This window comes from Oncorhynchus masou, chromosome 28 (genome assembly GCF_036934945.1).
Source record: "Oncorhynchus masou masou isolate Uvic2021 chromosome 28, UVic_Omas_1.1, whole genome shotgun sequence".
NCBI lineage: Eukaryota > Metazoa > Chordata > Actinopteri > Salmoniformes > Salmonidae > Oncorhynchus > Oncorhynchus masou.
This window is the reverse complement of record NC_088239.1, coordinates 50,725,400-50,748,267: the sequence shown is the minus strand read 5'-3', so window position 1 is coordinate 50,748,267 and position 22,868 is coordinate 50,725,400. Positions and strand designations below refer to the sequence as shown.

At 42.8% G+C, this 22,868-nt stretch overlaps 1 protein-coding gene across 5 annotated transcripts; it reads left to right on the top strand.

Annotated features, from left to right (window-relative positions):
- Window positions 1-228: 228 nt before the first annotated feature.
- Window positions 229-22,684, top strand: LOC135517811 (ARF GTPase-activating protein GIT2-like). Of its 5 annotated transcripts, none has more exons than XM_064942433.1 (21): window positions 229-499; window positions 1,794-1,927; window positions 4,370-4,482; window positions 4,676-4,781; window positions 4,917-5,003; window positions 5,135-5,265; window positions 5,575-5,669; window positions 5,775-5,820; window positions 6,407-6,458; window positions 6,541-6,613; window positions 7,624-7,721; window positions 7,862-7,973; window positions 8,100-8,254; window positions 12,885-13,037; window positions 13,546-13,755; window positions 13,972-14,061; window positions 14,816-14,898; window positions 15,056-15,229; window positions 15,526-15,723; window positions 20,101-20,164; window positions 20,448-22,684. In XM_064942433.1, the coding sequence occupies exons 1-21, from the start codon at window positions 439-441 to the stop codon at window positions 20,655-20,657; spliced, it is 2,445 nt and encodes an 814-aa protein (XP_064798505.1). In that variant the 5' UTR covers window positions 229-438; the 3' UTR covers window positions 20,658-22,684. The 5 variants fall into 5 exon arrangements, with proteins under 5 accessions (XP_064798505.1, XP_064798500.1, XP_064798501.1 ...); XM_064942430.1 differs by lacking the exons at window positions 229-499; window positions 15,526-15,723 and adding exons at window positions 971-1,066; window positions 1,182-1,271; XM_064942428.1 differs by lacking the exon at window positions 15,526-15,723.
- The last annotated feature ends 184 nt before the right edge of the window (window positions 22,685-22,868 follow it).

The following is a 22,868-nucleotide window of genomic DNA, read 5'->3' as shown; positions in this document are numbered from 1 at the left end:
CAGCTAGTGAAAATTAAGATCTAGCCAGGCCTACAAATAGCTTCAACGTACCACTACCTCCATTGTAATCAATGTGAACATTTGACAAATACAATAGGCTATAATCACGCGGTGTATCAAAAATAAATTAGTAGTACCACAATATGAGGTAAACATATATAGAATTTTGGTGTTTGCGTTTTCAATGACAACCCAGATGCCTCTCGCTTTCTGTTGTTGACGTCAGATAACGGGAGGCAGCCAGGGAGGGCTCTTTGGAGAGGGGATCTTGATGATAATGAGATAGCATAGACAGTTAGCATATTCCCTTATCAAATTCTCTGACCTCGTCGTTGTAGCTACATTAGATACTAGCATAGTGTGTCTCATGAGTTTCTGTTGAACCGGATAGTTTAAAGGGCTTTCTCTATACAACCAACTAGTTTGCGCGCTTACGGGATGTCAAAGCGTCTGCGCAACAACAGAGACTGTCAGGTCTGCGCTGATTGTAGCGCCCCGGGTAAGCTAAGCGATGGCTGGCTAGCCTTATGAATTTAGCAAGCAAGCTATCTTATGCTAGCAATTGTATTTCATGGAATGATAGCCCAAGCCCTTTACTCTTTGTTTGCTTGAATTTCACTTTCAATGGGATTCACAGTCTTGAAACGTTAGTTCTAACACTGCATCGCGTTGCTTGCAAATAGCTACATACGTGCTGCTATGACTGATATCTACGTTAACAAAGAAGAATGGGGAAGTCAGCTACAGTAGCCTTAGCTGTCTGTTGCTAACTAGCAGCTCTCAACTTTATTGTTCCTAGCTAGCTGGTTAGCTTATGGCTAGCTAGACTTTACAAGAGTCATTCTTTTTTGTTTTAGCTTGCAAGCTAACGTTAGTTGGGGTATATCTCGTTTATATTGTGTAAAATAGTTAGCTATGACATTTGTAGCTAGGGAGTTGCTGTCTGGCTGAAATCATAAAACAAGTATGCATGAAGAATGATTTGTACACTCAACCTGGTTTCAGAGCACTTCGTTTTATTATGTACGGAAATCCGTTTTTGGTGTGATATGTTACGTTTCGTATGGTATGTATTAATTTGTGAATATCTTTCAGCGTAACCCATTTCGTATGTTATGAATTACAATTAATATTTTATGTTATGCCTTTTCAAACATACAATATGTTGGGCTCCCGAATAGCGCAGCGGTCTAAGGCACTGGCAGCGGTCTAAGGCACTACAGTCCCTGGTTCGAATCCAGGATGTATCACATAGGGTGGCACACAATTAGGTAGGCTGTCATTGTTAATAAGAATTTGTTCTTAACTGACTTTCCTATTTAAATAAAAAAATATGAATTTGCTAAAGTTTTATGTAACAGATTTGCAAACTTAATATGTTACGAATTTGCAAAACGTATATGCTATGAATTCTTGCTAGGTTGCTAACTAGGGGTAGGGTTAAGGTTAGGAGTTAGATTAATGCGTTAGGTACATGCTAAAGTTGTCCCAGATGAGATTTGAACTTGCAACCTTTGGGTAGCTCGATGTTCATGTTATACATCCACCCTGACCAACCAACATACTTTCAGTTTTTGCCTTAAGTAACCATCTGTTTTATGTAACCATACCAAACGTAACATATCATACTAAATGGAACGTCTCGGATTTACGTACGGAATAATATGAAATGCTCTGAGAACAGGCTGGTGCACTGGATGCATGACTCTTTTAGTCTTTATGGTGTTTGTGTGTGGACTTGGAGCCTTTGTAGTAATATTGAGTCTAATCTTGTGTGTGTGTGTGTTTTCCAGGCCCATGTTGGGGCTCAGTGAACAGGGGTGTGCTGGTCTGTGATGAGTGCTGCAGCATCCACCGGGGTCTGGGACGACACAGTTCCCAAGTCCGACACCTGACCCATACACCATGGCCCCCCTCCCAGCTACAGGTGGGCACCTCACACAAACTCACACAGTAGTACTGACACAAGAACAGTCAGTGGTGTAAAGTACTTTGGTAGTCTTTAAAGTGATTTTACTTAAGTTGTTATTTTGGGTATGTGTACTTTACTATTTATATTTTTGACACATTCTAATTCACTACATTCCTTAAGAAGATAATGCTCATTTTAATCCAAACATTTTCCTTGATACCCTAAAGTACTCGTTACATTTTGAATGCTTAGCAGGACAGAAAATGGTCCAATTCACACACTATCATGAGAACATTTATTTATTTTTATTTCACCTTTATTTAACCAGGTAGGCAAGTTGAGAACAAGTTCTCATTTACAACTGCGACCTGGCTAAGATAAAGGAAAGCAGTTCGACACATACAACGACACAGAGTTACACATGTAGCAAAACAAACATACAGTCAATAATACAGTATAAACAAGTCTATATACGATGTGAGCAAATGAGGTGAGATAAGGGAGGTAAAGGCAAAAAAAGGCCATGGTGGCAAAGTAAATACAATACATCAAGTAAAACACTGGAATGGTAGATTTGCAATGGATGAATGTGCAAAGTAGAAATAAAAATAATGGGGTGCAAAGGAGCAAAATAAATAAATAAATTGAATACAGTAGGGAAAGAGGTCGTTGTTTGGGCTGAATTATAGGTGGACTATGTACAGGTGCAGTAATCTGTGAGCTGCTCTGACAAGTGGTGCTTAAAGCTAGTGAGGGAGACAAGTGTTTCCAGTTTCAGAGATTTTTGTAGTTTGTTCCAGTCATTGGCAGCAGAGAACTGGAAGGAGAGGCGGCCAAAGAAAGAATTGGTTTTGGGGGTGACTAGAGAGATATATACCTGCTGGAGCGTGTGCTACAGGTGGGAGATGCTATGGTGACCAGCGAGCTGAGATAAGGGGGGACTTTACCTAGCAGGGTCTTGTAGATGACATGGAGCCAGTGGGTTTGGCGACGAGTATGAAGCGAGGGCCAGCCAACGAGAGCGTACAGGTCGCAATGGTGGGTAGTATATGGGGCTTTGGTGACAAAACGGATTGCACTGTGATAGACTGCATCCAATTTGTTGAGTAGGGTATTGGAGGCTATTTTGTAAATGACAGCGCCAAAGTCGAGGATTGGTAGGATGGTCAGTTTTATAAGGGTATGTTTGGCAGCATGAGTGAAGGATGCTTTGTTGCGAAATAGGAAGCCAATTCTAGATTTAACTTTGGATTGGAGATGTTTGATATGGGTCTGGAAGGAGAGTTTACAGTCTAACCAGACACCTAAGTATTTGTAGTTGTCCACATATTCTAAGTCAGAGCTGTCCAGAGTAGTGATGTTGGACAGGCGGGCAGGTGCAGGTAGCGATCGGTTGAAGAGCATGCATTTCATTTTACTTGTATTTAAGAGCAATTGGAGGCCACGGAAGGAGAGTTGTATGGCATTGAAGCTTGCCTGGAGGGTTGTTAACACAGTGTCCAAAGAAGGGCCAGAAGTATACAGAATGGTGTCGTCTGTGTAGAGGTGGATCAGAGACTCACCAGCAGCAAGAGCGACCTCATTGATGTATACAGAGAAGAGAGTCGGTCCAAGAATTGAACCCTGTGGCACCCCCATAGAGACTGCCAGAGGTCCGGACAGCAGACCCTCCGATTTGACACACTGAACTCTATCAGAGAAGTAGTTGGTGAACCAGGCGAGGCAATAATTTGAGAAACCAAGGCTGTCGAGTCTGCCGATGAGGATGTGGTGATTGACAGAGTCGAAAGCCATGGCCAGATGAATGAATACGGCTGCACAGTAATGTTTCTTATCGATGGCGGTTAAGATATCGTTTAGGACCTTGAGCGTGGCTGAGGTGCACCCATGACCAGCTCTGAAACCAGATTGCATAGCAGAAAAGGTATGGTGAGATTCGAAATGGTCGGTAATCTGTTTGTTGACTTGGCTTTCGAAGACCTTAGAAAGGCATGGTAGGATAGATATAGGTCTGTAGCAGTTTGGGTCAAGAGTGTCCCCCCCCTTTGAAGAGGGGGATGACCGCAGCTGCTTTCCAATCTTTGGGAATCTCAGATGACACGAAAGAGAGGTTGAACAGGCTAGTAATAGGGGTGGCAACAATTTTGGCAGATAATTTTAGAAAGAAAGGGTCCAGATTGTCCATCCCTGGTCATTGCTACTGCCTCTGATCTGGCAGACTCACTAAACACACATGCTTCGTTTGTAAATTATGTCTGAGTGTTGGAGTGTGCCCCTGGTTTGCTGTCTAGTTTTCTTAATAAAAGTATATTTTACTCAAGTAGAATTTTACAGGGTGACTTTTACTTGAGTCATTTTCTATTGTGGTATCTTTGCTTTTACCATCGGAGAACAGTCGACTTCTTCAAATGTTGTTTTTCCCCTACCAATTGGTTTTATTGTTTGCTTCTTTTATAGATGGTTCAGACATTGTATAGCAATGGGTCCAACTCCATCTGGGAGCACTGCCTTCTGGATCCCTCGTCTATCTCGAGTGGGAAACGCAAGGCCAACCCCCAGGACAGAGTCCAGTGAGTGGAACACATTTCAAACTTTTTGTTGAAGGTTAAACAATGGAAATTTCAACAATATCATGACAAAATATAGGCATCTAGTCTCGCCGTGATCTATCACCATCAGTGTGGGACTCTCTGTTGTATTAAAGTGCCATTGGGGGGAGGACAGTCTCAGAGGTTTATTAGTGTGTGTCTGTTCCATTTCCAGTCCCCATAAAACGGAGTTCATCAAGGCCAAATATCAGATGCTGGCTTATGTCCATCGAATGCCCTGTCGAGAGGATGACAGTGTCACTACGAAGGACCTCAGTAAGGTGAGAGATTGCAGCTAGAACATCCCCTGGATTGCACGCTTCGTTGCCATTGAGCTCATTCATTTGCCAATTTATCCCCCAAATTTTTGGGGGGAGCTGTTAGCTAACCAAACCTCTCTTTGGTGTTGCCTCAAGCAACTCCACTCCAGTGTTCGGACTGGGAACCTGGAGACGTGCCTGAGACTGTTGTCTTTGGGAGCCCAGGCCAACTTCTTCCACCCGGTATGTAAAAAAAATGCCTGAAATGTATCAGTACATAATGGAATGATTATGAGCCTGCACATTATTACAACAGTGCCCACACAGTGTCCGGTGTCATATTGTTTTGGGGTGGTGGCCTGTTTGTTCTTCAGGAAAAAGGAAACACTCCGCTGCATGTAGCAGCTAAGGCAGGCCAGGTGTCGCAGGCAGAGTTGCTAGCTGTGTATGGGGCGGATCCCGATGCCCTAGACATGGGGGGTAAGACCCCTATTGACTACGCAAGGTAAAGCAGGCTTCATACTCTTTTATACTGCACGGGAGCAATCCATTACCCCTGATGGTTGCACAACTCTTTCACAGAGAACGGTTTATGAGGCTGCCTAGTACTAAAGTTTATTAGAAGAATCTACATGATTACAGATGTGTCAACTCACTGAATAAAATACAACTTTACCACCCTTGGCTTTATTGTAGAGCATTCTTAGAAATAAATAGTGCTATAGTTGGCATTTACAGTAAACAGAAATTGACCTCACCGCCACTAATATTGATGTGGAGAAGACTCATGACCTTTTATTCCTTTTCCGCTCAGACAAGCAGGGCATCAGGAGCTGGCAGACAGACTGGTAGAGATCCAGTATGAACTCACTGACTGCTTGGCATTTTACCTCTGTGGGAGAAGGCCAGGTAAGATTGCAGAGAGGGGGGGGGGGGTTATAAGGAGATGGTGATTCATTGATGAATTGAACAATGATGTTTGTTTGTTCTAATCTGACTGTGTTTGCCTACTAGATCATAGAAACGGACAGCACTTCATAATTCCACAAATGGCTGACCGGTAAGGACTGAACCCAACACCATTGCTTGCTTAGGGAGTAATAGGATGCTGTTCAGGCATCTTTGTGACATTTTACAAGAACCTCAGTCTGACAAGCCAAAATGAAATGCATCTGTGTGTAACTGAGTAACTGAGGTTAAAACATAATTCCTTTACCACACCATTGTTTATCTCCCTTTGCTTTCATATGTTAATGGTAAATAAATGTATAAGTATGTCAACTGTTGGCTATAATTTATTGTCTTGCATTTGCTATATAAACTGATGAGATATAGAGTGTGTGTGTGTACCAGCACCAGTCAAAAGTTGGTTGGTTGAGAGAATGCCAAGTGTGCAAAGCTGTCATCAAGGCAAAGGGTGTCTACTTTGAAGAATCTCAAATGTATTTTGATTTGTTTAACACTTCTTTGGTTACTATATACAATTCTATATGTGTTATTTCATAGTTTTGATATCTTCACTATTATTCTACAATGTATAAAAAAAATAAAGAAAAACCCTTGAATGACGAGGTGTGTCCAAACTGTTGACTGGTAGTGTGTGTGTGTAATTTATATATTATTTTATTTATTATTTTTGTCCACAGCAGTCTGGATTTGTCAGAATTTGCAAAAGCTGCAAAGAAAAAACTCCAGTCTGTGAGTGAAATGAAACTTTTTGTTTTATTATGGTCCTTTTGACATACCAGTGATGTGATTTTACTGTGGCTTGTGATTTCAGCTCACTAACCATCAGTTTGAAGAGCTTGCCATGGACGTTTATGATGAAGTGGACAGAAGAGAAACTGATGCAGGTGAACAGATACAGTGACATTTGATTGTTTGTAGTAAGGTCGTTCTTGAATTGAGGTGGCATTTTGTGGCACTTGCCTATGCAACCATTAAAAACAAACACTTTACAATGACAAATAGTTACACATCACATGTTTGTTTATTTTTAACTGTTTATCAAGGATAAAACATAATGAACGTATTTTTTTTTTACTGCAAAATTTTATTTAAAGGACATAGGGTAAGCAAATGGGTTGTCACAGTAGTGACGTGTAGCGTTATAATGACATGTTTTGGGGATTTAGAGATCTATTATTTTGAATGCTAAAAGGTGAACAAAAGTAGTTAATGTATTGTATATTTCTATAACAAATGAGTAATGGCTGTCCCTCAGTATTATGTCATTGGTGTTACTGCCTTAAATCACTCATTAAAGATCTTCAAGGACCTTGAGCATTCCCTCCAGCAGCAAACTGTTATTGGGTGAGGGGTCTATATTAAAGAAGTGTGATTAGCTAATCATTTATCTTTTATGTCATACATTTGAGGATTCTGTTGATACTTTGATATGTCTGAGTCCAAAAGTGTCACTTGGTGTTACTCAGGTTGAATGAAGAGAAATACCATTAATCATTTTGCTCACATTGTTATCATTTAGTGAAGGGACCTTAGATTTGGGCATCTGTGGGCCTCCATTTTAAGAAAATGTTCAATAACCTAAAATGTCTCATTTGGTATTATCATCGTTAGTGTTACTAGCTCCTACTGGTGGGACAATGTTATTTAAAGTAATTAAGCTGCCATATCAGTTGATTTTGAATGGAAAGACATACCCAAATACATTTAAATTATTTATTTTCTTCTAAAATGCCATGCCCAAATGCCACTGCAATTCAAGACTGACCCAGTAGGTTTAGCAGAAATTGTGATTGCTTATAAGTGTTTGATAAAGGTATCACTATGTGTGTTTTAATAGATTATTATTAATATGAAACAAGTGATGTATATTTATGGTTCGTCTTTGCTGTATCAGTGTGGCTGGTGACTCAGAACCACGGCACCCTGGTAACAGACACAACTGTGGTGCCTTTCCTCCCTGTCAACCCTGAGTACTCATCCACCAGAAACCAGGCAAGTCAACTACAAATGCAATTCACTGTTATGTCAAATTGGTGGGTCTCTTTCCCAAGCCATTAGGTGAGTTTTATGCATTTGATCGAAGAGTCTTAACTTCCAAAACAGCCACTTCATAATGTTGTCTTGTTTTGCAGGGCCGGCAGAAGCTAGCGAGGTTCAACGCACATGAATTTGCAACACTCGTCATTGACATATTAACTGACGCCAAACGTCGGCAACGGGGGAACTCCTGTAAAAGTCCCAGAGGTTTAGTACAGTAACCTGAAGCTACTTTACTTACATTTGGCACTTTGGAACAAAGCTCATTACTCTACCCACCATGGCATGGTTGTGGCGTGGTCCACTACCCTGACCGTTGCTCTCTCTCCTCAGAGGACATAGAGCTCATCTTGAAGGGAATCAGCAGCTGTCACGGGAGTGATAACCAGGATAATGAAGACCAGCCAGATTATGACAGTGTGGCGTCAGATGAAGATCCAGAGCGGGAACCAGCCCCTGGGAAGAATGGGAAAGATGGCAGGACCAAGGTAACAGCATATTTGTTGTTTTTCGTTTAGTTTTTCATTACCATTAACATAGTATTGGCATAGCCATTATGTGAAACGGACACTATTTTAACTACTTTGCAGATATGAAACAAAGACATATCATTCAAAAAATATCAAATTCAGTTTGTTACAAAAACCAACATTTTGTGAGCTGTTTTAAAAATGGCTTCTAATTGTCACTAGGTTCACTTGTAGCCTATAATGATTGATTGATTGCGTACACTGACCAACTGGCCCTCCAAATACACCTCCGCCGTCTTCAACCAGGATCTCAGCGATCACTGCCTCATTGCCTGTATCCGCTACGGAGCCGCAGTCAAACGACCACCCCTCATCACTGTCAAACGCTCCCTAAAACACTTCTGTGAGCAGGCCTTTCTAATCGACCTGGCCCGGGTATCCTGGAAGGACATTGACCTCATCCCGTCAGTTGAGGATGCCTGGTCATTCTTTAAAAGTAACTTCCTCACCATTTTAGATAAGCATGCTCTGTTCAAAAAATGCAGAACTAAGAACAGATATAGCCCTTGATTCACTCCAGACCTGACTGCCCTCGACCAGCACAAAAACATCCTGTGGCGGACTGCAATAGCATCGAATAGTCCCCGCGATATGCAACTGTTCAGGGAAGTCAGGAACCAATACACGCATTCAGTCAGGAAAGCTGAGGGCAGCTTCTTCAGGCAGAAATTTGCATCCTGTAGCTCCAACTCCAAAAAGTTCTGGGACACTGTGAAGTCCATGGAGAACAAGAGCACCTCCTCCCAGCTGCCCACTGCACTGAGGCTAGGTAACACGGTCACCACCAATAAATCCATGATTATCGAAAACTTCAACAAGCATTTCTCAACGGCTGGCCATGCCTTCCGCCTGGCTACTCCAACCTCGGCCAACAGCTCCGCCCCCGCAGCTACTTGCCCAAGCCTCTCCAGGTTCTCCTTTAGCCAAATCCAGATAGCAGATGTTCTGAAAGAGCTTCAAAACCTGGACCCGTACAAATCAGCTGGGCTTGACAATCTGGACCCTCTATTTCTGAAACTATCCACCGCCATTGTCGCAACGCCTATTACCAGCCTGTTCAACCTCTCTTTCATATCGTCTGAGATCCCCAAGGATTGGAATGCTGCCGCAGACATCCCCCTCTTCAAAGGGGGAGACACCCTGGACCCAAACTGTTACAGACCTATATCCATCCTGCCCTGCCTATCTAAGGTCTTCGAAAGCCAAGTCAACAAACAGGTCACTGACCATCTCGAATCACACCGTACCTTCTCCGCTGTGCAATCTGGTTTCCGAGCCGGTCACGGGTGCACCTCAGCCACGCTCAAGGTACTAAACAATATCATAACGGCCATCGATAAAAGACAGTACTGTGCAGCCGTCTTCATCGACCTTGCCAAGGCTTTCGACTCTGTCAATCACCATATTCTTATCGGCACACTCAGTAGCCTTGGTTTTTCTGATGACTGCCTTGCCTGGTTCACCAACTACTTTGCAGACAGAGTGTGGTGTGTCAAATCGGAGGGCATGCTGTCCTGTCCTCTGGCAGTCTCTATGGGGGTGCCACAGGGTTCAATTCTCGGGCCGACTCTTTTCTCTGTATATATCAATGATGTTGCTCTTGCTGCAGGCGATTCCCTGATCCACCTCTACGCAGACGACACCATTCTATATACTTCCGGCCCGTCCTTGGACACTGTGCTATCTAACCTCCAAACAAGCTTCAATGCCATACAACACTCCTTCCGTGGCCTCCAACTGCTCTTAAACGCTAGTAAAACCAAATGCATGCTTTTCAACCGTTCGCTGCCTGCACCCGCACGCCTGACTAGTATCACCACCCTGGATGGTTCCGAACTTGAATATGTGGACATCTATAAGTACCTAGGTGTCTGGCTAGACTGTAAACTCTCCTTCCAGACTCATATCAAACATCTCCAATCGAAAATCAAATCAAGAGTCGGCTTTCTATTCCGCAACAAAGCCTCCTTCACTCACGTCGCCAAACTTACCCTAGTAAAACTGACTATCCTACCGATCCTCGACTTCGGCGACGTCATCTACAAAATAGCTTCCAACACTCTACTCAGCAAACTGGATGCAGTTTATCACAGTGCCATCTGTTTTGTCACTAAAGCACCTTATACCACCCACCACTGCGACTTGTATGCTCTAGTCGGCTGGCCCTCGCTACATATTCGTCGCCAGACCCACTGGTTCCAGGTCATCTACAAGTCCATGCTAGGTAAAGCTCCGCCTTATCTCAGTTCACTGGTCACGATGGCAACACCCACCCGTAGCACGCGCTCCAGCAGGTGTATCTCACTGATCATCCCTAAAGCCAACACCTCATTTGGCCGCCTTTCGTTCCAGTTCTCTGCTGCCTGTGACTGGAACGAATTGCAAAAATCGCTGAAGTTGGAGACTTTTATCTCCCTCACCAACTTCAAACATCTGCTATCTGAGCAGCTAACCGATCGCTGCAGCTGTACATAGTCTTATCGATAAATAGCCCACCCAATTTTACCTACCTCATCCCCATACTGTTTTGATTTATTTACTTTTCTGCTCTTTTGCACACCAATATCTCTACCTGTACATGACCATCTGATCATTTATCACTCCAGTATTAATCTGCAAAATTGTAATTATTTGCCTACCTCCTCATGCCTTTTGCACACAATGCATATAGACTCTTTTTTTTCTACTGTGTTATTGACTTGTTTATTGTTTACTCCATGTGTAACTCTGTGTTGTCTGTTCACACTGCTATGCTTTATCTTGGCCAGGTCGCAGTTGCAAATGAGAACTTGTTCTCAACTAGCCTACCTGGTTAAATAAAGGTGAAATAAATAAAAACCACTATTGTCCGAACACGTCATGGTCCCAGCTAGTCATCTCTGCCTACTCAGGCTACTTTCACCCCATATCATTTCTGACATTTGGTAGGCTATGTGTTAGCCAACTTTTCAATAATTAGACAAGCCTATATGCAGCTTCTCTTCTGTCTTTACTTGTTGCTCTAGAAGACCAAAAAAAAAAAAAAAAAATATAGAATGCATCAATAATAATTAGCCTAATCTAGTTGACATCAGTAAAGTTATTTTCCATTTCTGCTCTGAGCGAGGATGTGTAGGGACCGGGGAGAAAATACATTAGCCTAACTAAAACAGCGAAAAGATTTTCCCTGCAAAACTTTGAAATTACATGAATTGGACCAGTTTCAAGATCAGAAAGATCAGTCAGTATATGGTGTGACCACCATCTCCTTCGGATAAAGTTGATGTGGCCTGTGGAATGTTGTCCCACTCCTCTTCAATGGCTGTGCGAAGTTGCTGAATATTGGCAAGAACTGGAACATGCTGTCATACACATTGACCCAGAGCATCCCAAACATGCTCAATGGGTGACATGTCTGGTGGGTATACAGACCATGGAACAACTGGAACATTTTCAGCTTCCAGGAGTTGTGTACAGATCCTTGTGGTGTGGGGCTGTTCATTATCATGCTGAAACATGAGGAGATGGCAGCGGATAAATGGCACCATAATGGGCCTCACAATCTTGTCACGGTATCTCTACATTCAAATTTCCATGGATAAAATGCAATTGTGTTCGTTGTCGGTAGCTTATGCCTGCCCATACCATAACCCCACTGCCACCATTGGGCACTCTGTTCACAACGTTGACATCAGCAAACCGCTCGCCCACACGACGCCATACACTTGGTCTGCAGTTGTGAGGCCGGTTGGACGTACTGCCAATTTCAATCTATAAAACGACGGAAGTGGTTTATAGCAGAGAAATTAACATTAAATTCTCTGGCAACAGCTCTGGTGGACATTCCGGCAGTTAGCATTCCAATTGCACGCTCCCTCAACTTGAGACATCTGTGGCATTATGTTGTGTGACAACTGCACATTTTAGTCACCTTTTATTGTCCCCACCATAAGGTGCACCAGTGTAATAATCATGCTGTTTACTCAGCTCCTTGATATGCCACACTTTTTAGGTGGATGGATTAGGAGAAATGCTCACTAACAGGGATGTAAATAAATGTGTGCACAAGTTCAGTATGTATTATATTATGTTACAGTCAGTGTCCGTAACTACAGTGGCTAAAACACATTTTGTATTTTTAGTTCAAAGGAGCTGTCGCACCCTGCAAACCTACTTCCTTCGTCAGCCTGGACGAGTAGGCTACTATTTCTAATCGTATCAGTGCAATTTGGACTGCCAACTAGGACCACATGCTGAAAAAGTTCGAAACGGTTTATCCCTCACTAGATTTGAGCTAATTCGTTGTTGATGTGCATACAGTATCCGATTGAGGGAGAGGGAGCCTACCTTTTTTTTTTTTTTGGTTGCTTTGTTGTAACGTTCTCCAAAGTAAGATGACTTCCATGGTATTTACATACTGTATTTAAAGAGAACCATTAAGGTGTATTTTGTGGCTTTTGCAATTGCTTTTTAATGATCTAAAGTCGCGCTGTTGCTGCTCTGTCGTCGTCTTCCTCAGGGTGTGTATGAACAGATTTTAATCAAATGGAATGGTGCTGAATGTGCATCTTTTAAAATCTCCATCCCACCATGCTTCCCCATCCTTCAGAGCTCCGAGTCGTCGGACTTGTCTGATGGCCCCATTACGTTGCATGAGTTCATGGAGGTGAGGAGCGCCCTCACGGCCTCCGAGGCCAAGATACAGCAGCTACTCAAGGTCAACTGTCACCTGAGTGAGGAGCTCCAGTTGATGCAGAGCAAGGTACGTTTTATGACTTTGGCATTATAACAACCCACCGATCCCACAGTAAGTCTAGTAGCTTTGCGCAGATTCAGATGTTTGCAGACCCACAAGAACTGCTCCCTTGTTGTGTTGGTGGTCCTCATGTTTCTTATGTTGTCGGTGCAAATAGGTATTTGGGTATTTGGTTGAACACGTTCAGATTGTAATCCATATATGACAGGAACCTTTAGCTCATTCAAGGAAGCAGCTGGTTTGTTGTTTTTCTCATGAGAAGTTGAGAACAATAGTCTGGGAGTGTCGTTTGTGACCAGACCAGGGCTATTTACAGAAAAGGAAGTGAAAACACAGTGGAAGTGCAGCTGCCTGGTCATGGAGAGTCTGGATAGAGAGATTTTTCTCCATCCAAACCTGCACTGATATACTCATATCCTCCATGGTATTATCACCTTAGGTTTCACACAAAGGCCTTTTTTTTAGGCTATTACACAGAAATAATGCTGATATTCTGAACTTCTGTCCCTTCCAGCTGAACTCCCTGCAGACTGAGAAGTCCTCCCTGAGATGGCAGACACCCAGTGGCCAGCAGCACCCCCGGGACCTCTCCGGCCGCCCCCCTCTCCCCGGGGGCCGCCCCATGTCCATGTATGAAACGGGCTCGGCCATGAGGCAGTATCCCCACAGGGGCGTGCCTCCTCGCCGGGACGACAGCCTCACCGTCCAGCCCCTCCCTACAAACGTAAGTTCAGAGGTCACACCGCTCCCTCCTGGACTGTTCTATGCCGTTCACTGTGGACCGTTGCCTTCAGAGTTTTTGATTTGTGGTAATTATTTTTAAGCATATTTGGTTTGGTTTGTGGCAATTCAGTTTTTGTTTGTGCATTTACCCCCGCCCCCTCCTCCTGTAGAATACAGTCAACTCCCTTTATGTGAACTTGGTTTGAACCCTTTCTAGATTGGGAGGGGTCCTTTGGGGAACGCCTCGTCCTCCCTCCCTACCTTCCCCTCCTCCCTGTCCTGGTCGCGGGACGAGCGAGCTCGAAGGGTTAAGTACCGAATCTTCCCTCTGAGAGGATGGGGGCAGCTGCCCCAGGGAAGGGGTGCTATCCCTTCTGCCTTGCCACTTCCTCTCCTCCTGTACCATCTCCTCATACTCTATCCTTCAACTGCTGCTGTACCTCACTGCCTGTCCTTTCTGCATGGTATGGCTGGCTGCATGCACCACTCTGCTGCCGTTCTTCACTAACCCTTATTCCCACAGACAGCACTGCCGTGTCGAATACCTGAAGAAACTCTCTGGTTTTAGAAATGCCAGCGCTATACATTGGTGTCTGTGTGTTTTCAAAGGCCCCGAAACACGACATGTACACTGTAGTGTTTCCATACATCCTGTCAGAAGGCTACAGGGTTGTTGAAACCGATGAGGAATACAGAATGTCATGGTTCATTGTAGTGTGAACCGTGTTTACAAGCCATAGGGGGTGGACAACCATCTGTACTGAAGCCCTTAACCGTACCACAGGAATATTGATCTCATTGACTGCTTAATGCCACAGAGCTGGTCCCTGGTTCCAACGTACTACCTCGTTTTCCTCTCTGCTTTGAAACCAGTTGAGGTCTGGTTTAATATGAAATGGCTTTTTAGGTTCAGAGAGCATGATTCTGATCCGTCTGCTTCATCAAGCACGTTCAGACTGTGGTAGCGTTTGTGCGGCTGTTCTCTCACCAGATTCAAAGGTTGTCTGCAAACTAAACTAAGAGACGAGCATCATCTTACTTGATCATTCATCCCATTGTAGGGTTGTAGCCTGGAGGGACAGAGCCGCATGCTGGAGAGTGACTATGACAACACACCAAACCACACAGGACTGGAGGAGTCTGGGTAGGACTTTTGATTTAAAATGTTTCTAGTAGAAAAATATTGTATATTTCTGACTTCTGTATGTAAAATGTGGAAACATTTTAGCAGTCGCTCATATACAAAGTGATCCACAAGTGAGAGTGTGCCTAACCGTAGAACCTCTCCTCTCCCCATACAGTATGGGCAGGAACAGCAGTTGGCTCGGGGATAGCAGTACAGCAGAGCAGGGGGAGGATGAGACTGAGGCTGACTCCACCCTGCCCTGCACAGAGGACGTCATTTGTAAGACGGAGCAGATCACCAAGAATATTCAGGAGCTGCTGAGGGCCGCGCAGGAGAACAAACGTGAGAGGTAAGGTCAGGGGAACACAGAAAACTACAATCAGCAGTTAGAGAAAAGGTCTCTTGGCTTAAAGGTTTGTGTGAAACTTGCCCTATCGGTTCTAAATACGGGAAATGGTGCTGCTCATATATTGTTCCTTCACCTATCCATCTTTCAACCTTCAGTAATTATGATATTCAGAGGATGTATCCTGTTTTTCTTTCTGTTCTTCTCCTGAGTTTGGTTTTTACTGTCCTGTATTCCCACTCTGTCCTTCCTGTCCTTGTGTCTTCCTGTCTGACTTTCTTCCTCATGGTGTGGGCTAGCTCCAGGCCAGGAAGTCTAGGCCGCTTCTCTGACTTGCTGCCCTGCTGTAAGGGGGCCGGCCGCGGACGGACTTGTCTCTACAGCCTGGTGCACTGCTCTGACAGGGCTTCCCAGGGCTGTCTATCTACCCTGCTGCCCTGTTCTGAGAGTGCTGAGGGGGCCCCTGCTTCCTCTCTCCAGGCCCCCCCTGGCTCGTGGTACTCTGGCCTCGGTCCCTGTCTCCCAGGCACTGCCACCTTCTCTTCAGTCTGTGTGCTGAGGGGCGGGGGCGTGTGTCAAACGTAGCTGGCAGGAAACAAAGAGGACGATGTCTCAGATTCCCCTTTGTAATGCCAGATACAGTGCATTCGTAAAGTATTCAGACCCCTTCCCCTTTTCCACATTTTGTTACATTGCAGCATTATTCTAAAATTTGTCAAATAAAGCATTTTCGTCATCAATCTACACACAATATCCCATAATGACAAAGTGAAAACACTGAAAAAATTATTTTTCCACATTTATTACAAATAAAAAAATAAACCTTATTTACATACGTATTTAGACCCTTTGCTATGAGACTCGAAATTGGGCTCAGGGTCATCCTGATTCCATTGATCATCCTTGATGTTTCTATAAATCATTGGAGTCCATCTTTGGAACCACCAAGACTCTTCCCTAGAGCTGGCCAAACTGAGCAATGAAGGGAGAAGGGCCTTGGTCAGGGAGGGGACCAAGAACCCGATGGTTACTCTGACAGAGCTCCAGAGTTCCTCTGTGTAGATGGTTGTCGTTCTGGAAGGTTCTCCCATCTCTGCAGTACTCCACCAAACAGGTATTTATGAGTCCCCAGACGGAAGCCACTCCTCAGTAAAAGGCACACGACAGGCAGCTTTAATTTTGCCAAAAGGTACTATCAGACTACGAGAAACAAGATTCCCTGGTCTGATTAAACTAAGATTGAACTCTTTGGCCTGATTGCCAAGCGTCACATCTGGTGGAAACCTGGCACCATCCCTACCGTGATGCATGGTGGAGGCAGCATCATGCTGTGGGGATGTTTTTCAGCGGCAGGGACTGAGAACCAGGGAAAGATGAACAGAGCAAAGTACAGAGATCCTTGATGAAAACCTGCTCCAGAGCGCTCAGGACCTCAGACTGGGGGCGAAGGTTCACCTTCCAACAGGACAACAACCCTAAGCTCTCAGCCAAGACAATGCAAGAGTGGCTTCGGGACAAGTCTCTGAATGATCTTGTGGCCCGGACTTATCGAACATCTCTGGAGAGACCTGAAAATAGCCAAGCTTGTGTCGTCATACCCAGGAAGACTTGAAGCTGTAAACGCTGCCAAATGTGCGTCAACAAAGTACTGAGTAAAGGGTCTGAATAAATACAGTACCCGTCAAAAGTTTGGACACACCTACTCATTCAAGGGTTTTTCTTTTCTTTTTACTATTTTCTACATTGTAGAAAAATAATGAAGACATCTCAACTATGAAATAACAGTTATGGAATCATGTACTAACCAAAAAACTGTTAAGCAAATCAAAATATATTTTGTAATTTAGATTCTTAGAAGCCACCCTTTGCCTTGATGACAGGTTTGCACACTCTTTTGGAATTCTTTCAACCAGCTTTACCTGGAATGCTTAAACAACAGTCTTGAAGGAGTTCCCACATGCTGAGCACTTGTTGGCTGCTTTTCCTTCACTCTGCGGTCCAACTGATCCCAAACCATCTCATTTGGGTTGAGGTCGGGTGATTGTGGAGGCCAGCTCATCTGATGCAGCACCCCATCACTCTCCTTCTTGGACAAATAGCCCTTACGCAGCCTGGAGGTGTGTTGCGTCATTGCCCTGTTGAAAAACAAATGATAATCCCACTAAGCACAAACCAGATGGGATGGTGTATTGCTGCAGAATGCTGTGGTAGCCATGCTGGTTAAGTATGCCTTGAATTCTACATTTTTATTTTTTTCTTAATATATTTGCTAAAATTAGTAAAAACCTGTTTTTTCTTGGGGGGACAATTTAATTATGAAATAAGGCTGTAATGTAACAATGTGGAAAAAGTCAAGGGGTCTGAATACTTTCTGAATGCACTGTACAGGCCTATGGGGCATTTACATGTCAACACACAGGCACAGGCAATTCTTAGATTTTAGTCTGTTTGGGGTGGGGGTTCTGTTTTTATTAAATACAGATTCACACTGGCTATTCATTCAGTGTTTATACAATCCACTTGAATTCAAACTGTTGTCTTTAACACAAACCTTCACTATTGGCACCCGTTTGACTAAAGCTGTGTCGTGTTTGCTTTTTCGCTTGTGTGCCAAACCCCACTCCAGATGGTGACTACAGAACACTGCTGAAGAATTTCACCCTGCCAATTTGTATGCGTCCTCAGTCTACTGGGTTATAACGGAGACATTGTTATTGATTGAAATGGTGGAAAGTTATGATGCATTCCATTATCTGATTTCTAAGCCATGTGTTGGTTTCAAACAATGATTCATTGTTGATGATGTTTTCAGGGCGTAACAGACTCCACTTCATCATATAGTCTACGGGGGAAAATATGGGTGGTTCTTGAATTACGTTGGCATTTGGGCTTCTTTTTCTTAATTGAAATGTATTTGGATACATCTTCCCATTCTAAATGAACCTATAGGGTGACTTAATGACTTTAAATCATTTCTACCATTATGATAACATTGTGCCACCAGTAAGAGTAGTAACACCAATGATGGTAACACCAATGATGGTAACACCAATGAGAAGTTTTTAAGAAATCGTCTTTAAAGAATTGATGACCTTCCATTTGACAGATTTGCATAGTCTTGGCATCCTCTCAACCAGCTTCATGAGGAATGCTTTTCGAACAGTCTTGAAGGAGTTCCCACATGCTGAGCACTTGTTGGCTGACTTCACTCTGTAGTCCAACTCATCCCAAACCATCTCAATTGGGTTAAGGTTGGGTGATTGTGGAGGCCAGGTCTCTTGATGCAGCACTCCATCACTCTCCTTCTTGGCCAAATAGCCCTTACACGGCCTGGAGGTGTGTTTTGGGTCATTGTCCTGTTGAAAAACAAATGATAGTCCCAAAAATATTACATTTGGACTCACCAGACCAAAGGACAGATTTCCACCAGTCTAATGTCCATTGCTCATGTTTCATGGCCCAAGCAAGTCTCTCTTCTCCTTATTTGTGTCCTTTTTAGTAGTGGTTTCTTTGCAGAAATTCAACCATGAAGGCCTGATTCACTCAGTCTCCTCTGGACAGTTGTTGTTAAGATGTGTCTGTTACTTGAACTCTGAAGCATTTATTTGGGCTGCAATCTGAGGTGCAGGTAACTCTAATGAACTTATCCTCTGCAGCAGAGGTAACTCTGGTTCTTCCTTTCCTGTGGCGGTCCTCATGAGAGCCTGTTTCATCATAGCACTTGATGGTTTTTGTGACTGCACTTAAAGATTCTTTCAAAGTTCTTGAAAGGTTCCGGATTGACTGACCTTCATGTCTTAAAGTAATGATGCTGTCGTTTCTCTTTGCTTTATTTGAGCTGTTCTTGCTATAATCAAATGAAATAGTAACTTTAATTAAAACAATAGGACATGTAGCTGGCTACATTCTTTCTAGGATACAAATTAGAAACATGATGTCCATGCATCGTCTTTGCATAAAATACCTTTATTTTTTCGTTATAAGCTCATTTACTTGCCAAATAGCGTTGCACTTCTGTCGCAATCTAAAAATGAAGCTATTGTCCTGCGAATGTTTTGCACTAATCTATTTTCTGAGAAGTAAAACTATACTTTCATGTTCTTGATCATTCTATTGAAGCAAGAAAACACTTGACTTTCAATATCATTACACATCTGGACTCACCTGCTCCCTCTTTCTCCCGTGGTGCCATTTTACAAACAAACACGTGACCCGCTCAACTGTTCTGGGGAACTACGGTAAGCTTCATAATATGTGACGGGTGAAATGAAGAACGCAATCTGCTGAATCTCCTAACTTATTGCACAAGTTAACTGCAGGTATTTACTTAAAAGTAGCTTCAAATATTACAATTTATAAAAAAAAACTTTAAATAGTTTCAACGGTATTTACAGTATTGAATAATAAATAAGTTAAATAAAACATATTTGTCATGTTTTTGTCATTTTAAAGTGTTTTTACAGGCTGTCCCTTGACTTTGGCACCATTTACCACCATAATTCAAGAATTACCCATGCAGTACTAGTGTTCAATTTCCTCAAATGGAGCACATGGTTGCTATTAATGAAGACCCTTCAGTATATTCTATTTGGTCTGCTCCATGGTAGACATAACCAGGGCTGCTCATTCTCTCACTTGTCCACTAATAAACCTCCACCAGGACATGGCTTGCTGATTTTGTTCTTTAAGAAGTGTCTTTATGTAGTAAGGGGATCAATGGCTTTGCAAGCTTCTGGAAACATTCTTAAGTATTCAACATATTTGTTTAACTGTCTTACTGAGAAGAGAAAAAACTGGGCCAGTTATCTACTAACACCTATGTTGGAAAAAGGATCACTCGATTATTTGCTGTTTTCTTCCTCCTCCCCCCTCAGCTTTGTACCGTGCTCAGAAAGGATCCATGTGGCTGTGAGAGAGATGGCCATCCTGTTTCCAAAGGTAAGCTGGGATGACCAACTGAGACACTCCTCCTTTGTATGCAAGAGCCAGAGGGTTTTTTGTTTGGTAAACATGGATGGGAAATGAATGTCCTGCATCTTAGCTCAGCTGGTATTCTGTTGTTAGATGTTGCACTCTTTTCTTCAGGGTGGTCGAGAAAGGTTTATGCAATCACACACACACAATGGCAGTAAATCCACTCCTTAAATTGCTGTGATAATAGGATCGTTAATGGCATATGTTTTGCCAACAGTACCTCCTGCCTCCTCTCTCCTTTACTCAGAGGCCATGCTCAGACACAGTGCGAGGGTCTCTGCGGCTGCTCACCTCTAGTGCCAGCCGGCTCCATGGGGAGTGCCAGAAGGCCTCGCCCCACAACCCTTGCCCCTCCGACATGCAGCTGGTCACGCAGCAGGTCATCCAGTGTGCCTATGACATTGCCAAGGCTGCCAAGCAACTCGTCACTGTGACAACCAAAGAGAACAGCAACTGATGTTTTTTTTAAACCCAAGGACTAACATCCCTTTTTAGATATTTGAGAGATATATATTATCAGTACTAATTTCAAGTTAGTGTTTATCAGTGTTACCATTGTTATTTGTATGCCACCATTTTTATTTAAAGTACTCAATTCGTCTTAGTAAATTTTCTAGTGAAGAACGTTTACAGAAAGTGTACCTTGCGAAATGTGGGTCACCCAAGGGATTTGTCCATCGGGTTGTCTGTTAGACAGGTCATCATACTCGAGCAGTATGAGTATATCTATCTGGGATTACCTCAAAAGGAGACATTCATTACTATTTTGCAACATTACACATTTTAAACAGCCTTGGATCAATTTCAGGTGGCTGAACATTTGTGGTTGCTGGGAGTGCTTGTTCTTGGTGCTCTCTGCTATGCAACAAGGACAGTTGGCTGTCCAATGCTTTCAAACAGTTCGCTTTTAACTTCTTATTCAAGGCCAAACACATTGGGATCTTAAACATAGTCAGATCCATAATTATTGGCACCCTTGATAATGATGAACAAAAAAATACTACAATAAATACATCTGACCATAGCACTACCTGGAGTTTGATAAACGGCATTGGCACATTGGATTGGTGGATCTTTGATGTTATGGGACTATTTTGCTTCCACTGGTCCTGGGGCCCGTGTTAAGGTCAACAGCAGCATGAACTTTACCCAGTACCAGGACATTTTAACCAAAAACCTGGTTGCCAATGCCAGGAGGCTGACACTTGGCTGCAAGTGGATCTTCCAGCAAGACAATAACCCTAAGCACTAATGAAAATCCACGTAGAAATTGTTAATTGACCACAAAATCAACATTTTCCAATGGCCATCTCATTCTCCAGACTTGAACACCCAGTGGTTTAAATTGAAGAGGGCACTCCATAAGAGCACGAGGAATGCTCTAAGATCCCTCCCAACGTGTTCTCCAATCTCATAATACATTTTAGCAAAAGGCTGTGTCTTTATCCTCACAAGGGGAGGCGATAGACTATTGAAAACTGGGGTGCCAATAATTTTGACTTATTCTATTTTTGAGCCAACAATATAGCTCAGTATTTGTATTCATTTGATACAGTATTTTTTGCTGATCTTTATCAAGGGTGCCAACAATTATGGGCCTGATTGTAGCTTAGTGGAATACTGAGCCATGATGCGTCCATTACAACATTTTCCTCAATGTATTTTGCCATGAATGCCATTTTTATGTTTCATGCCAAAGCCATAAAGGTGAGGACAACGCCCAAGTCAGTTTTCCATTGTTCAGTTTCTTTTCGTAGTTGTTTGAGCTCAAAAGGTATAGCAAAAAAAGGATCATACCTCCAATGTAGCCATACCTCACACACACACACACACATATATATATATAGTGTAGTGTGTTTTTTTATGACGTTTATCCCAAAGGGATACTCAAAACAGCCGACCCAAATTCTATAAATTGTTTTGTAAAAAAGATAAGTATAAAAATGTACGAACCATCTATTCTTAATTCATACAACCCTTCTCTATATTCTATGTATGAATACAATCTCACACTTGACAAATTGTCAACATTTTATTTTCTTAAAATGTTTAACAGGTAAAGTTCCCTCATATTCTGTGCTGTTTTAAGGCATGCAAGTTTTCATATTGGTGATGTCTTCTATACAGCATTTGGATTTCAATATATCCACAGGCAATCAGATGTGCTTGTGATCTCTCTCACTGTGTGTGTGTGCGTGCTAAACCCAGCCTATGTGTGTGTGTGTCCCATGATTTACATTGTCTTTATTGTGCTGCAAGTGGTAAAACATGTGCATCTAATAGGGTTTTAAGATGTTAAAAACATGTGTCCTTTTTATATGTATTATGGGCCATACAGTAATGTGTTGTCCAGGGATGTGGGGAGTGATGATCAATTGTGTGCCATTGCGTGTTATGAGCCAGACAACAGTCATACAGTTACTTACATTGTGATTGAAATAAAGAACTGCCTTTTAAAGTAATAAACTTGAATTTATAACTCGACTACTAGTTTGCTTTATATTACTCAATCTATAAATAATGAATAGGCCTACCTCAACTATTAGGCGACAGTTTGTTCTGTTCTGTCATATCCTTCCGATTTAATTGTTCCATTTTTTTTTCCTTTATTGATAATTTTATCAGAGTAATGTTTTGTACAGTAGCGTTGCCCATTGAATAAATCACA

Coding starts and splice junctions, on each gene's coding strand:
- LOC135517811 (XM_064942433.1), top strand. CDS start 439: ATGTCAAAGCGTCTGCGCAACAACAGAGACTGTCAGGTCTGCGCTGAT. Junction 5,004..5,134: donor AGGCCAACTTCTTCCACCCG/GTATGTAAAAAA, acceptor TTTGTTCTTCAG/GAAAAAGGAAACACTCCGCT. Junction 13,038..13,545: donor TCCAGTTGATGCAGAGCAAG/GTACGTTTTATG, acceptor TGTCCCTTCCAG/CTGAACTCCCTGCAGACTGA.